Source organism: Schistosoma haematobium, chromosome 2, assembly GCF_000699445.3.
Source record: "Schistosoma haematobium chromosome 2, whole genome shotgun sequence".
NCBI classification, from domain to species: domain Eukaryota; kingdom Metazoa; phylum Platyhelminthes; class Trematoda; order Strigeidida; family Schistosomatidae; genus Schistosoma; species Schistosoma haematobium.
The window spans coordinates 37,550,994-37,568,171 of record NC_067197.1 but is presented as its reverse complement, the minus strand read 5'-3'; the positions used below and the strand labels follow the sequence as shown (position 1 = coordinate 37,568,171).

The following is a 17,178-nucleotide window of genomic DNA, read 5'->3' as shown; positions in this document are numbered from 1 at the left end:
ACGGTCTTTCTATATTATGAACCATTATACCTATTGTCAAACCTATTATCTTACGAAGGAATTACAGATTTGACTAGTTTCAACGAGAATTCTACACAGGCGACCAAAACGTTAGATAGGCGAAACGGATTATTTCAAAATGGTACACCTAAAGTTTTGTCTTAAGCCAAGCATGTAACAAAATTTTGGCTTATTAAACTATGTATATTTGTTCAAATAATAAAGACGAAAAATGAAAGTTGTTTGTACGCACTGTTATTGTCACACTTTAAAACAAATTAACAAAATAGTAATCTCACGCGCCCCTCTTCCGATTGCTTTCTTTTGGTGTGTATGGGTCACATTGTTTTTTATAATAAATGTGTATGACTCGTTTATTCCAAACAATCCAACGACTAAAAATAAATATAATACAACACAACAGCGTGTTTGAGTCATAAATGAATGGAGAATCTTCGACTGTGATGAGTGTTGTGTATACTGCACGTGGAGGACTATTGAAAATATTCGAAATCTAATCAGTGCTATCAATTTTTTGCCATAGTCAATATCAAATAAAAACTATACGTAGCCATCATTAATTGTTTTCCGACATCCTCATAAAGCTTTGTTTCAAATTATCAATCACGTAATATGGTTGATTTAAGCCATGAAACTAAAAACCAAATTAGTCGATAACCTAACCAACAACTATTATCACAAATAGTGTTGTATTCTCGAATTTACCTTTACCTGACACTGATGGTTTCGATAAATTTTCATGCCAGTTGGTCCCTTAGTAAGTGCTACGAACGTTATCAGTTTTACTAGAGGTTTGACAGCAGCCACTTAAGCAAATTATAGCTGAAATCGTCCAGACAAGTCTCCTGCAAACTGAAAGTAATACTGACATATTCATTAAAACGTTGACTGGAGGTTCGGACCACTATCATAGGAATGGTTTGAAAGTTATACTGCACTTGGCTACAGCAGGTGCATTACCCTGTAGCGGTAAATAAATCTCCAAAATAAATAGCTCTAAGTTTTCGACATTGGATGCTGACAATATGTTTTAGTGGACTCATCTAGCTGAAGGCGCTCGGTCATGCATCCGTACCATATCACGTGTGGTAACGCTGTGCTCAACTACTACTGCAAACGCTAGCCAGATTAGATCAGAGAATTCCGATATATTGGTCATCGCCAAATATACTCTTCCGATTTCCTCGACTCTGTCTTTTGATTTCTCTGGGTGGGAACGAAATATATTAGGTGTTACTGGTAGAAGCGTTGTCAAACACTGAATACCTGTGACATCTTCAACCTGATCAGCACTCTTTTTATCAGCATATTTGTGGTGTTTGAACGAACTAATAATACCCTTGTACTTGTTGAATGCTCGATTTCGAATTCCAAATACAATACATCCGTTTGTGCTTGTGTCTTACTTCTTAATTCAATTGCATTATTTCTGGGTCTCTTAGTTCGTGCTATAATTCAATTATTTCAAAACATTATAATATTACTATTTAATTCACTGGAAACATCGTACAGCACATCATTATTGATGGTACCATATGGGCTGTATTGATTTTCAAGCTTAATTTAGAACAGAGTGAGTAGTGAATTCTATCTAAGCCAACGTACAACTAGCGTTCCAATGTGGCTTGTTGCGAAACTTTGGTGTACTAACCTGATGTTGTCACAGGTATTCAGTGTTTGACAACGCTTCTACCAGTAACACCTAATATATTTCGTTCCCACCCAGAGAAATCAAAAGACAGAGTCGAGGAAATCGGAAGAGTATATTTGGCGATGACCAATATATCGGAATTCTCTGATCTAATCTGGCTAGCGTTTGCAGTAGTAGTTGAGCACAGCGTTACCACACGTGATATGGTACGGATGCATGACCGAGCGCCTTCAGCTAGATGAGTCCACTAAAACATATGGTCAGCATCCAATGTCGAAAACTTAGAGCTATTTATTTTGGGGATTTATTTACCGCTACAGATCATTCCTCCCCTAGTGGGGCAGTGACGACCCTAAGACGTAGCCAGTCAGAAGTTTAAACCCAACGAGTTTGTCGTTGGTAAACACTCTTCTGATAGCTTACTAAGTGTAGCAGCGTCTGGTCATCTTTCCTTACTATATGGGACCGAGGTACAACATAGTTACAACGCAAATTTCGACTCCTCGTAACCTGCATCGTTCTTTTCCAGCCGTCCTGGAAAAGAAAAAAGAAAGTGTAAGTGCATGTCGAAATACACTCGTATGGGCGTAGAAACACAATGTCGGCGAAAAAATGGAAAATATACTCAAGCACACGTAATAGCGTTAAAAAAATGTTTTTTTATGTTTTTTTTAAATGAAAATAAAAGTATATAAGCATATTAAAATTGTCCTTTTTTCAAAAAAATCATATATCGTAAGAAGAAAAATCGAGATGATATAAAATGTCGAGTAGTGCCTTACGTGCAGTAGTCGTTTAAAGGTTCTGGAAATCTTACTCTTCTTCCAGAACTCGTCGTTTTAGGTATATTTTCAGATACATTCGGAGTATCATCGCTAGTGTCGGTTGTCGGTTTAGGAATTATGAGTGTAGGAGTCGTGTCGTTCGATTGTACCGAAGGAAAATCGACGTAGATAGGATTTCCTTCTAAATACGCTGCTTTTAAGCGATCGATGCTGATGCTATCGTTGGTTCCGTTCTTACCGATTAGATAGTACTTCGGTTCGTACTGAAGAACTTTGAAAGGTCCTTCGTATGCTGATTCGAAGGATCGTCGATGCGAGTCTCGACGAATGAAAACGTGTGTACTATATCGTAAGTCAGGTTGAACGAATACATCAGTTGATTGAGGTCGAGTGGAAGCAGGTTTAACTGAACGCATTGCGTTTGTAAGCCTGTTCGTGTAGGAGGTTAGATCCATGTTCATTGTAGAGGATGAAGGATCCACGAACTCTCCTGGAAGTCGAAGTGTCGTTCCATAAACGAGTTGAGCCGCAGTGTATCCAATGTCAGCTTTCACTGCATTGCGAATAGCTAGTAAGACGAGTGGAAGAGCGTCGGTCCACTGTGAAACGTTTGCAGCTGATAGTGAAGCTTTTAGTTGTCGGTGAAAACGTTCTACCAACCCGTTTGCTTGTGGATGGTAGGCGGTCGTTCGGAAGCGAGTGATTCCTAAAAGTGTTGTCAGACGACGGAAAAGATCAGATTCAAACTGACGTCCGCGATCTGTAGTGATGGTTGAAGGGCAGCCGAAGTTTGCTACCCATCGTTCGACGAAGGCGCGGGCCACTGTTTCAGCAGTGATGTCCTTGATAGGTACTGCTTCTGGCCATCGAGTGAACCGGTCTACGCAGGTTAAGAGGTAAGCGTATCCATTTGAATCTGGTAAAGGTCCTACCAAATCCAGATGAACATGGTAGAAACGAGCATCGGGAGTTTTAAACGAGCCTAGGAGACATTTATTGTGTCTGATAACCTTAGATTTTTGGCAGCTTACATAGGAGCGTGCCCACTCCCTCACGTCTTTATTCATGCCAGGCCAGCGAAACCGTTCTACTATAAGCTTGATGGTTGCACGAACGCCTGGATGAGAAAGTTTGTGCAATGTATTGAAGACATTGCGTCGATAATGTTTCGGCACGATTGGGCGATCCCTACCTGTAGATGTGTCACAAAGTAAGGTTTCCTTACCTGTTCCCATGTGTTTGATGCGTAGTTTAAGTGTTGTGGACGATAACTCGTGCTGAAGATCAGTGTCTTCTTTTGAAGCTCGGCGAGTTTAAGAAGGTCGATTCCTTGGAAACTGTTCAAGGAAGTTATGTGAGATAAGGCGTCTGCAACTACATTGTTTGCTCCAGAAATATGTTGAATATCTGAAGTAAACTGCGAAATGTAGTCCAGTTGTCGAGACTCACGGGGACAGTACTTATCTGAAGTAGAGCTTAGAGAGAAGGTGAGTGATTTGTGGTCAGTGAAAAGAGTGAATTCACGGCCTTCGATATAGTTTTGAAAATCCGTACAACACAATACATAGCTAGGAGTTCCCTACCGAATGTGCTGTACCTCGATTCGGTGTCTAGCAACCTTCTAGAGAAAAATGCCAAGGGTTGCCAGGAGTTGTTAACCCATTGTTGTAAGACGCCACCGATTGCCGAGTCCGATGCGTCTACTGCGATACTAATGGGTGCTTCGGTGTCCTGATGTGCGAGCATTGTTGCTTTAGCGATCAGTTCCTTAACTGTGGAGAATGCTTTTCGTGCGGTGTCGTCCAAATTGATGGATTTCGCATTTCCACGAAGTTGGTCGGTTAGCGGTTTCATAAGTAATGCGCATTTGGGTATGAAACGTCTATAGAAACTTACCAGGCCGTTAAACGTGCGTAATTGCTTGACGGTGGTCGGTTCTGGGTAATCCAGAATGGCCGCCACTTTGGTTCTAAGGGTCGGATACCTTGAGCATCGATAGTGTGTCCCAGGAAGTCTAACGAGTCGGTTCCGAATTGGCATTTCTGAACGTTTACAGTAATGCCATGTTTTTGAAGTCGTTCGAAAACAAGATCCAGATGCTCGAGATGTGTTTTGTTCTGTCCGGACTTGCGATTAGACAGTCATCAACATACGCGTGTACGAAGTTGAGACCTCGAAAAACGTCGTCTATGAATCTTTGGAATGTTTGAGCAGCATTCCTTAGACCGAAAGGCATTCGCAAAAATTCATAGAGTCCGAAAGGAGTTATGATAGCTGTTTTCGGTATGTCGTCAGTAGCCATAGGGATTTGGTTATACGCTTTAACCAAGTCGATTTTCGAAAAGACAGTTGTACCTTTCAAGGTAGCTGTCAAATCGTGAATGTGAGGCAACAGGTAACGATCGGGAATGGTTTTCGCGTTCAATCGCCGATAGTCACCAGTTGGACGCCAATCGTTGCTGTCCTTTTTAGGGACCATGTGCAACGGAGATGCATATGGGCTACTTGACGGTCGTATGATTCCTAAGTCTATCATACGGTCAAGCTCGTTTTTCGCTAACCTTAGCTTTTCGGGAGCTAGTCGTCGTGCTTTAAAAAATACAGGTGGTCCTGTAGTCGTGATGTGATGTGTAACGTTGCTGGTTACACACGGTAGTTTCGGTTGAGTTTGTTGTATCCCAGGGTACTTATCGAGAAGTGGCTAATAGAGTGGGTCTATCATATGTTTAATTGTGACTGGGGATAATTTACAACCAGAGAAGGAAGTTACGCAAACGGATGAATTAGTGTTTCCGTCTACTAGCCTCCGTTTGCGCGTATCGATGATCAGATTGTGATTTTGTAGAAGGTCCATACCAATGATTGGCATAGAAACATCTGCAACAACGAAAATCCAGTGTATGGGTTTGCGTAAACCCACGTTAAGGTAAACGTACCTTTTGCCATACGTAGCGATCGGTTTTCTATTTGCCGCCTGTAAGTTTAGGGTCGATTCGTGAAGTCGGTCGTTGGAATTCGCTGGGAGAACGCTAACTTCTGCGCCAGTGTCGACGAGGTAGCGAACTCTCGTTGTCACATCTGTGACGTATAACAGACGGCTATGTTCGCCGGCTACGGTTGCCGTTAACGCGTGCCGGCTTGGAAGTTTCCCGAATTGTTTTTCGAGTCAGTCGGTTTCGTGTTGGGAAAATTGCAGGGTTTTCTACAATTTCTGGAAAACTTTCCATTCTGGTTATGATACCAGCACCAGTCGGGGTTATCTGTCTCTCGTGGTCTAGAGACAGATCGCTTACGAGAAATGCTTCTACGTGGTGTGCGCGATCTCTTACGGTCGGTACGAAAACTAAGATAACGCGTGAGTGTGTGAAATAAGTCGTTTATATCATTCTGAGTCGTTTGAGGTTTTTCTTTGACTGAAAATACCTCGGTAGTAGAAGGTTTAGTAATTTCTAAAATGCGGTCGGCAGATGCAGCTAGCTCGTCTAAGGCGTTGTTCTGAAACGAGACCAGAACTGCTTGCACCTGTTGGGGAAGTTTTGACAAGAAGAGTTGTTTGAATAGACCTTCGTCGAAAGTTCTTGGGCCTATTACCTCTCTCATCCGTTGCAACATGTCCGTCGCAGAACCGTGTTGCAGGTCGATGTTATTGAAGAGTTTATCTAACCTTCGTCGATCGGTTAGGTCTCCTCGTTCAAGAATCGAGCGTTTTAAGATTTCGTAAGGATCGGAAACATCACTAGTAAACATACTAGGTGTTACGTACCTGTTGAATTCGCGCGGTAGTACCTTGACTACTGAGAGGAATTGTGCACGTGTGTCGATCACGCCGTGCTCGTGGAAGTCGGCTTCTGCGTAGCAGAACCAGGCTTCGATGTTGTCGGGCCAGAAAGGCATCAGTTGAAACGAGGGCGGGGACAAAGTCTTAAGCTTGAGTACTTTAGGTGTCTGTTCAGTCATGATGAAATATGAAGTACGATAATGAACGAGGGGAAAAAAAATAAAAAATAAGGCAATGATATATAAAAATCCCAAAAAGGAACAGACTCACAGTTGCAATTAGGTGTACCAGATCGCGTTGGGCTCACCTATGATGATGTCACAGGTATTCAGTGTTTGACAACGCTTCTACCAGTAACACCTAATATATTTCGTTCCCACCCAGAGAAATCAAAAGACAGAGTCGAGGAGATCGGAAGAGTATATTTGGCGATGACCAATATATCGGAATTCTCTGATCTAATCTGGCTAGCGATTGCGGTTGATGTTGAGCACGGCGTTACCACACGTGATATGGTACGGATGCATGACCGAGCGCCTTCAGCTAGATGAGTCCACTAAAACATATGGTCAGCATCCAATGTCGAAAACTTAGAGCTATTTATTTTGGAGATTTATTTACCGCTACAAACCCATTCTTTTATTTTTTCTCGTGTCTGAGTAAATTACGGTTAGAGAACATCGTACGAATATCTCGTGCTCACAATTTTGAGGAAAATTCAACCCATTTCGTCAAATTTTGGGGAAGACGCTAAAGAAAACTTTGAGGAAATGGCAACAAAACACCGAAACTTCCCCAAACCTGGGGACATTCCACAATATTTCCATAAAATTTTCACTTAATCTTGGTAAAGGTTGTGGGGCCGGCGAAATGTCATTAAGCCCTGACCATATCATCTAGCGGTTGGGTCACTGAATATCGAAACGATCTTCGTTCCCTGTCAAGGTCAAGTATAAACAACGCGCATCAGTTAATTGTACCCCATATATTCCTATAATAACGTCATCTGTGTTGTACAGTCTTCAAAACATTTATAGTAGTCCACATAAGGTGCTGAACACAAAGTGTGACTCCGACCTTAGCTGGTTCGTCACACCATTCCCGTCTAACTCAAGTAGGCCTCCGATTATTCGACATAGATCATCTAGACTGGTGGTTTACAAGGTCATTTGACTTGGGGGATTTCCTCAAAATTTACCCAAACTATGGTGAAGGTCATTTGACTTTGTGGGTTTCCCCAAAATACCACAAACTTCGGAGATCAGGGTGAGTCTCCATTTTGGGGTTCTCTAATATTCCCCTAGAATTTACACCGACTTTAGGGGAAATATACTGCTATATAATATCAGAAACACTTTGCCTGTAAAACTGTCCGACAGCAAACAACTAAGTAAATGTTCCTTAACATATGATATATGCAACCTCAATGACATCAAAGTAGTCACACGTCATGGACGCTTGTAATAACTTATAATATGTTGATGCTTCTCTATAATTATAAGACTAACATATAATATATAATATTCTATAGTAAACCGAAGTGAAAATATATTCATTTTCCAGGAGCTGCTTTTTTTCATGTAGGTTACATTTAGAAACCAAACATATTTAGTTTCAACTTTCATCCGCAATGTTCGTCAGAAGCTAAAATGTTAGTTTGCAATTCAACCAATTTAAAGTTAATATAAATACTATTTCAGTGGAATGGGTCTGCAATGACACTCCAGTAAAATAATTTTGCTTAATATAATAAAGCACATAAAACCTGGCTCATATTTTTCTGACTGAGTACACACAGGAAATGTCTAAGAAATGTACATGTGTTACAAAAGGTCATATAAGATAATACATACGAAAATAAATTACAGTGACGTCGATGAGTACTTTTGAAACCATCTGGAAAGTGAAAATATACAGTGGTTTCTACATAAACCTATGGACGAAATATACGAACGCATATATATCTATGCAATAACGCACTTTTATTGTTTTATGTTTACACTATTTCGGGTCACACCCTACGCTTATTTTTTTATCTGTTGCGTCTTGTAAGAAATCCTGACTCGCAGTACCAAACGTTCATATAATATCGTTTTCCTGACTGGTAGCATTTTCGAATACGGAACACAGAACATCTGACAAAAGTGTCTGCTCTGACTTCGACTTACTGCGAGTTGTCCGGTGGAATCTCTAACCAATTGTATCCATTTTGGTTTTAGTTTCATGTGGTGTACTCACCAGTTCTGACGTCATTATGTAGACCAAAATCATCTTCATGGACTTACAAAGATTGCTCCTGATAATCACCGGCAGTTTTGTCATCTTTATTTCAATAAAACAATTGTTTCAACTTACGAACTGACCGCAGGGCTTTGGTCTGTGGAAATTTTTTGGGAAATATTAAGGGAAACTCAAACATTTCCGCAATGTTTGAGGTTTTTCTCAAGATAAGTTGGAATTTCGAGGGAAAACTTCAGACCAGGGGAAAATTTAGGGGTTTTAGTTGGATTTTGTCTGAGAGTCTTAATGGGACTTCGACAAAGTTTCGAAATTATTTCTAGCTTTGGGAGGTTGCAAGGTTTTTCATAGAGAGATCCTTACGAAGCAACACTTTAAAACTCTTGCTTGACAAAAACGGTTTTGATGAAAACTTTTATTCATGGCTGACTCGTGCTTTTCGAACTTTTTTTAACCTATTCGATCTACTACAAAAGGCCCACCAACGACAGCCCATTCAAGTTTGACACTTGGCTTATATTCATCTCTCAGTACTTTCCATATAATCTGTTTAAAAGAAATGTAAACTTTGCATAGGCTGAACTAATCAAAGGTCATAACCAAACTCAGCTGAATAGTGTTAGGTTGTAAAAGTGGCCCAAAACAAAGGCTTCATTTCTTAGTGCCAGAATGACATTGTGAAATAAAGTCGGAAGTTTGATCTCGGAGTATGTAATTAACTATGATCTTAAATAAAAAGTAATTGAGATTGTGATTTTTGATTGAAAGGCATAACTAATTCCGTACCTAGCAGCTTCATGTTTCGCCAACTGCGCTGTATTCGTTTTGTGATTTCTATCTAAAATAACTTCAGTCTCATGAAAAGTAGTTTTTTCTTTGGGACTTCCACTGGCTTTTTCGGGGTGTCCGAAAAATTTCAGCAAAGTTGTGATTTTGCTTATGTAAACTAAAGAAGTCGGAATTCAGTGCTGTCGTTTGCAATTTTCCCTAATTTATCGAGATTTCAGCCCAAAAGTGGAGTTTTATACAACACTATCCGGGAACTTCAACGTATATTAAAGACATATCTTCGATATGTTTATTTTCAAGATACTTTACAAAATGTCGTGAAAACTGATGTTTTTCAAGATATAGATGTTATCTCTTAGTTTTGAAAATTACCAGGATCTAATGAATGTTAACATATCTTCAGGAATGGTTTCATGCCATTTAATCATTGAATAGTGTACCACGTCTTCAGTTTCTAATATGAAATAATGTGATCGAGTTGCTATTCTGCCAATTATTGTTTAGTTTAGGTTTCACCTTTCATCTTAATATATTATTTGTCTTCTTTGATACTTGTGCGCACTATATATTTTCAACTCCTAGATTAACCACTAGGTTTTATAAAATCCATATTATTCTACTTAATGTTATTTTAGTTTCAGCAAATTCGTTTTTATCCTGTGTTAATTGAATATAGGTAGTTATGTTAAGATTGTTAGACAGTTACTGCGTCAAAACATTGCCACCAAATATTCTTTATATACCAGATTTTATAAATGAAGAAGAAGAACAAGAACTACTAAAACATATTTATTCTGCCCCATTACCGAAGTGGGTTTCTCTACGTGGTAGACGCTTACAAAATTGGGGTGGTATTCCACATGTTAAAGGAATGTTAGTTGAAAACGTTCCACAGGTTTTTTAATTCATATGAATGAGTTAACAATTTAGTCTATTTAGTGGCTACAGAAGTACATGGATCATGTTTCTGAATTGTGTTTATTTGATAATAACAACAATAATAAGGCGAATCATGTTTTGGTGAATGAATATGAACCAGGGCAAGGTATATTTGTAAGTGAATGTTTTTACTTAATCTCATTATTAAAACATGAAAATTACGTCCATCATTGATTTTAATTGTTTCCCTCAAAATCCTCTGTACATTTTATTTCATCTGTCTTCTTGATTATTTACGGCCTAATATTGATAAAAATCAATCACATAATAGCATTCGCATTCATTATTTACTTTTTAAGCGTTCACTTACCATGTGCCATTGCTGTCGTATGAAATCTTGACACGTATTCAGAAAGCTCAGTTGCCTTTTGCCAACTTTTCCCACCCGTGGCGTGGGCTAGATGATTTTTCAACTGATGTGGTTGGGTGTTATGTATGCCTAACCACCAACTACGTTGACGGGCGACGTTGTATGATATGAGAGAAGGCTGGAAATCTGTCCGTGGTTAAACAAAAACGTACCATTGGTCTGTAAAATATTTGACTGTTGAACTGACCCATGTAAATCGGTGTAGATTACATGGTTGGGGTCCGCCCAATTATCGTAATCACTGGTCAGACCCTGAATTGTTCACAATGGCATAAAAACATTTACTTTTTCTCTTTAGCTACTGGATCCCGAAGTCTTATACCGTTTTGTTTCTTTTTTTGAAATGTTAATATGAGTAACGTGATGATCTTATTCCTCGAGATATATAGTGAAGCATTTAAATATTCACCAAAATAAATGAAATGTTAGTTGTCTGATTCATGTTTTTTAATTCTAATGGACAGCGTTTGACAATACAATGCCAATATAGAATTGACTTACAAGACAGCATATTTAACATAGATTGTTACTAAATATCATGATGGCAGTTCTTAAGTGATTGTAAGCCTGATAAGTTCAAATCGTATCATCTTATATATAGCTATTTAGAGAATGGACTCTAATTTTCCTTGTTCTTTTATCATATGGCCTAATAAATGCCATTCTTGGGTTTATCTGGGTAAAATAACATAATATATGTAAACACATATGTTTCTAGTCGTTCTAGATTCTGAGTCACTTTTATATTTAGACTTAAACTTAGCCTGTTTTGTAGCAAGTTCAACTAATAACGTGACTTTAGAGATTAAATACGAAATGCGTTGGATATTTCATACTCTGCACACACTAATCGGCAATGAGGAAGATGAATGTCGACGAATCGTACGGTATGCGAATTTTAACTTGAGAGCTGAATCTTATGTTATTTGGATTGGTCGGAAAATCGATCAGCTTGCCAATTAGTTATTTGATTTACAAAACCAAATAATGGATAGGATAAATAAATAGATGGACGAATATATCCAATACATATGCATAATGATGTTTTTGTAATATCACAATAATTATGACACAACTTTAAACTTAGGTTTAATTCAGTTACTTATTTCCTTTAAAGAAGTACTTTAGGTCACGAAACGTGATATCCATTTCTAAGAGTGCATAAACTTAATTGATGGGCCCAAAGTTACATTGTATAACATATTTCCGACCTAGTAATAAGCTATTCAGTTTCCGTTTTACGATTTTGGCCACCTTTAAGTTATAATTAAGTTCAGCAAAGTTGGATTATGACTTTTTCTTGGGTACTAGTTAAACTTCACACTATCCATATATTCAACCTGATTAAATTTCTTTTGCTTTTGTTCCGAAGGTGAGACTTACTCCAGTAAATCAATGTTTACAAAGTTACTGATATCACTGTGTTGAATTTAATTTTTCATGTTTTTAAAATTAATTCCAATAGCCTCATCATGATGGACCACTTTACTATCCTGTTGTTGCTACAATCAATCTGAATTCTTATGGAATTCTGGACTTTTATGAGCCGTTGGATACTTCTGCAGACCCAGTAACTATTTATGTTAGTATAATCGTATTTTCCTATAGCAAACAAAATCAACGTTATTTAATGATCGTTATATTGGCTCAGTTTATTTGAAACCTCGTAGCTTAAATATTGTTACTGAAAAAATGTATACACATTATATGCATGGGATTACTGAACGTACAACTGACTTATTAATAAATTATGAAGACTGTTTGAAACGTCCTGAGGAATCGGTTGAAAATGCTGCTGTTATTCATAATTGGACTGCTAGCGATTTGGGAAGTATTCACTCACAGTTATGTCATCGTGGTAAACGTGTTTCAGTAACTATACGCTATGTGCCCAATGTGAGTAAGATCAACTGGAATAATTTATTATGCAGAAGTTAAACTGTTTCCACTTTATTTACTAATACAACTGTTGTTAATTACATTGTTTGTGATGAATTTTTATTTCACATCATAAGGAATCCGTATGGATCCACATTTTTAAATGCATTCAATGAAAACGTAGAACCTGGGGTCAATTTGTATTGGTCCAAGTTACCACACTTTACATTAGCATAGCTTCATGAAGTTAGTAGGATAAATGGCATGGTAGTCGAAGTAATGTTAGTATATTTTATTATGAAAAAGACTAAGCAAAGGAAATATAATTCAAAAAATAGTAATGATTTGGTGGGCATAAAGTGTGAAATAATATTATTACTCATGATGTAGGAGCATATAAAGAATGAGTGGATCTGTGTTAATGCAGCTGATTGTATGCCATATCGCTGAACGGCTAATTAGTAACACCACTCTGAGCCTAATCTCTCGATAGGCTTCAGTCTAACACTCAGTGGCTTCATCTACTGATTCTTAGTCTTAATTTGGTCACTACTAGTTTTCTCATACCAGGAAATCTGTAGATAGGGATAGGCGATGGTTGGTATTAAGTATTATGTAACAATTGCCTTGTTTTATAAACGTACACAACTTCATGAATCTCACTGTTAATCAGTTGGTGATCTCATCTGCGAGTAATGCCTTGAAGGGTTTTATAACTGGGTATTAAAAACTTACGTTTGTTATGTACCTCTTAGGTCAGGTATTAGCTGTATAGTAATTTTATAACCCAATTACTTCACTTCCTGTGGTTAAGCCATGTGTAAGTACTGACCAATCGTAAAATAACAATTTACATTTAAAGAGACCGAAACAAATCCTAACCATTGTTGTTTTGTTACGTAAGAATTTTAAAGGTCTTTGGACTGTTTCATCGCTCTCATCAAACAGGACTTCGTTATCTACATGTTCAAATAGAGCTTCAATCGATGATATGCAGTGTTATAGTGTGACTAAGTGATGGTTGTTCACAAGACCAAATTAGTGACACAAGTTATTTAGTAATTTGAGGTCAAGTACAAGGCACCACCATGAAGAATTCTTTTAATGCAATAAAATGATGTACCTATTTACAAAATTTACTTATTTGAACACATAAATATTGGTACAAGAGGGCACCAAATATATATGCGCCACACAAAACAATAAGAATCCGAAGAAAAAGTACAATAACGAGCAGATTAGTGTAAGGTGGTGTAATAATAATAATAATAATAATAATAATAATAATAATGTGCAAAATATTAATACGAGAAATAAGTTGACGTTGGTGGTTGAAGGAAATCAGTTCGTAGGCCACTTACTATTCGACCAATAAAGTTATGAGCATCAGGCTCAATTCTTGCCAGTCGTGTTACCTGAAGTTTATGGTCAGTGGTTTACAGAATATTTACTGTTCCTTTAGTCAAATCTACCATCGTCGTATATCGTTGAATTCTCTTTAGATACTTCTCTTGACTACATGTTAACTGCTTTTAGCAAGGGGGGTTTCTGTATTCTTCTAGTAAGTTAGATGGTGACACAGCATATGACAAGACTCCCGATTTTAGTTGGATATCTCTCGATTACTTGGTCAATCCTAGAAATCTTGGATATTCTCAGCAGAACACTGGAGTCTGACAATTAAAGATTTCTCAAATGATTCAATCATATGAAGAAAGAAATGACCCAATGTTTTCTACTAAGTTGTTCCATCAGATTTTACCATTGGAAAAGTTCGATATTTAGGCTTGAGAAAGTAAAAAGATTATTAAGGCGTCGATTATCGTAGAACAATCACTAAGTATTTAAGATCCGAACTGACTTCTCTCAACTTATCTTAATCATGGCTCTGTAGTTTTTGTAGGCGAGTGTTCATTCTTTGGCTTTTTTACTCCAGAATTCTGACAATACAAAAGTTTTTTAAATGTTAGGTTCTCCGCTATTGGTATTCCAACGAATTATTTTGAATAAATTCATCAAAATGGATACCTATCCAAAGAGCACTACGGTTTCATTAAAAGTTTCAGTCTACTAATACTAAATCAGTAGTCAGTCGACTCTTTAAAAATAATCCACATTCCTAATTCATACTCTTCGTAGCGATAACAATATTAACATGCGTGTGAGAAAAAGTCATCTTTGAGAGGTTAGTTTTACTATAAGGGACGAACTACAAGATACGTTTTAATGAAGTTTTTGGAGTGGTCATTTTTAATGGAGACAGATATAAGATGGGCTTTTTTTGCATAGTGAGACTGCTGTAGTGAGTCATAGGGTTTGTGAATAGTATCTATACACAACTCTTCTAGTGCGCACCGTAGGTTCTTACTATTACAATTTAATATTTTTTCTATGTAACTTAGCTTTCCGTACATTTGTGTTCGCAGAGTTCCTTCATTTACTTTACTTATTGAGGCATCCAAGAATGAAATTTTATTTTGTGACTCTTTTCTTGTAAATTTTATATCTTCAGAGATGTTTTTAATCAAATTATAAACATTTTCAAGTAAAATTCTTTGGGATAAATGTTCTATTTATGTAGGGTATCCAAATATTTGGTCTAATTCTCAGTAGAACCATGCAGTCTTGAGTCTATGATTCGACCATAAAAACACGTTCACTAATTGTTGGATGTATATCGAATATTTTATTAATGTTCCAGTCAATTTTATATTCACCAGTTTCGGTTTTTCGGTAGAATTTCTTCGTTCAAATCTACTAGTGCTTATCTCAAACTTATAGTGCACGGGAGTTGTAGTGTAACCAAATAATCATTATCTTCACTTACACATCCGACTAATTATTCCTAGTGTTGAGATACTGGAGAAGATTTGTTGTTCAGGTGGATAATTTTGATGGGGTTTTGTTCTCTGAGCTCAGAGAACAAAACCCCATCAAAATATTCCTAGTTTACAACACGGTAAAGCTAAATACTGTCGTATACTGACTATTCGACTACTTACTTGTATGAATTAAATACAACCAAGACTTCTCTATCCGTCCTCTCCATAATTAATTGTACTGCTACGTTGGCAAATTCGATGTGAAGCTAAGCTCTTATTGCATCATATAAACGAAGCTATGGTCTATAAAGTACGTACTCAAATTTTACCTTCAATTTACCAAATGTTATCTATTTTAGGTGTTTATTAAATCAGTGTTGTGTATATCACGAAACTACTTGGTACTTATGTAAAGTTACCTAATTTGTTTTAAAATTTAAAGTGGATTGATTAATATATGAACACTGAGTATTTTCTAGACGTTATCGAATATTTAGGTTTTTCTGAAAGACGACCTGATGTAGAGGCAATAACTGGGTCATATGATTATTTCTTTGTTAATCATCTGTCAAATACGAATTCTATCATCATGTAGCTATTTTCATTTTAAATTTTCTACATATCTTTATATACTTATGCTACTTTAAACTAATTTCATTTTCTGACCCGTTAGTATATTGTTTCATATCCATTCTTTGGGCTCTTATGTTAATAAGTCGGTTTTCATAAGTATTTATCATTCTACTGTACCAATCATGTCGAATCAAGCAATCAATCTGTTCAATCAATTTAATCGTTTGTTTTTTTTCATCACAGAAGAAAAACTTTTATGGTTTAATATTAGATGGATTGGTACTTATTTATTTACAACCTTTTATTCACTATATTAATCTAATTATCAACCTAGTTGCCAACTTATTAGTTTGATACAATACGATGTACCATCAATAAGTTTGACAAGTCGGAATTAAATTATGACAATCCATCATGAAATCATCTATAGGTTACAATTCTTGATTACGTAATGATTGATTTGTTAAGGTTGATTTTCTTTTTAAGGTCAATTGTCAAAATTACTAAATGTCACTATAATATTAAAAGTTAATATTTGGATTAGTGCATTACAATAGTGTTTTTAATCACCTAGTTTTAATTTAGTAGGTTGTACTAATGTACTAATGATATAATTTCCAACATCTAAATATCTTGCTAATTAAATTGAAGAATCTATAAATAGAGAACGCAGGTAAGTTTTTCTATGTACCATTATATTCTTATATTGAATATAATGCCTACATTCAATTTGATAGGACTGTTGATGTAAAATGCTTTACAACTATTTAGAAAACATTATTATTTACAAGATAAGTGAAACATTCTAATCATTACAAATCAGTGTATGTTTAATGCATTGAATTATAAATTTAATAACATATACGGTCTTATAGACATCATTACCAAGGTTTGATTTGATAATTTCGAATAAATTGAGCATTGGGTAGATTGTTATAAATAAAACGAATATGTTTGGAATATCTCAATGAGTAGAAAAATGAGATTTTCTAACGTTACGTGACTTGGTGTAAGCCACTTCTTCAGATAATAAATGACCAAATTAATAATATTCGTGTTGTTCCATTGTATTATTTAAACTTGGATTAATTTTAATTTGGTTATTTATTCTCTGAAGAAGTGGCTTACACTAAGTCACGAAACACCAGAAAATCTAATAATTTTACTACTGATTGGGATATTACAAATATAGTATTTATTTATATACGGTCTTAGTTTAAGTAATGAAAAATTACATTCTTGATACAAGATATGAAGGTCTTCGTTCAATATCATGTCTTGACTTAAGTTTGTGCAGCTGATGAATTTCAAACTAAAATGGAAATAATAATCTG

General features: G+C 36.5%; 1 protein-coding gene across 2 annotated transcripts; it reads left to right on the top strand.

Annotated features, from left to right (window-relative positions):
* Positions 1-7,174: 7,174 nt before the first annotated feature.
* ALKBH6_1 (Alpha-ketoglutarate-dependent dioxygenase alkB 6) lies at positions 7,175-12,550 on the top strand (the record flags this gene model as incomplete). 2 transcript variants are annotated; one of them, XM_051215126.1, is made up of 6 exons in its annotated part: positions 7,175-7,349; positions 7,384-7,501; positions 7,540-7,625; positions 9,939-10,315; positions 12,037-12,141; positions 12,180-12,550. In XM_051215126.1, the coding sequence occupies exons 4-6, from the start codon at positions 10,217-10,219 to the stop codon at positions 12,507-12,509; spliced, it is 534 nt and encodes a 177-aa protein (XP_051068305.1). In that variant the 5' UTR covers positions 7,175-7,349; positions 7,384-7,501; positions 7,540-7,625; positions 9,939-10,216. The 2 variants fall into 2 exon arrangements, with proteins under 2 accessions (XP_051068305.1, XP_051068306.1); XM_051215125.1 differs by having other exon boundaries at positions 7,540-10,157; positions 10,202-10,315; positions 12,180-12,509.
* Positions 12,551-17,178: the final 4,628 nt, after the last annotated feature.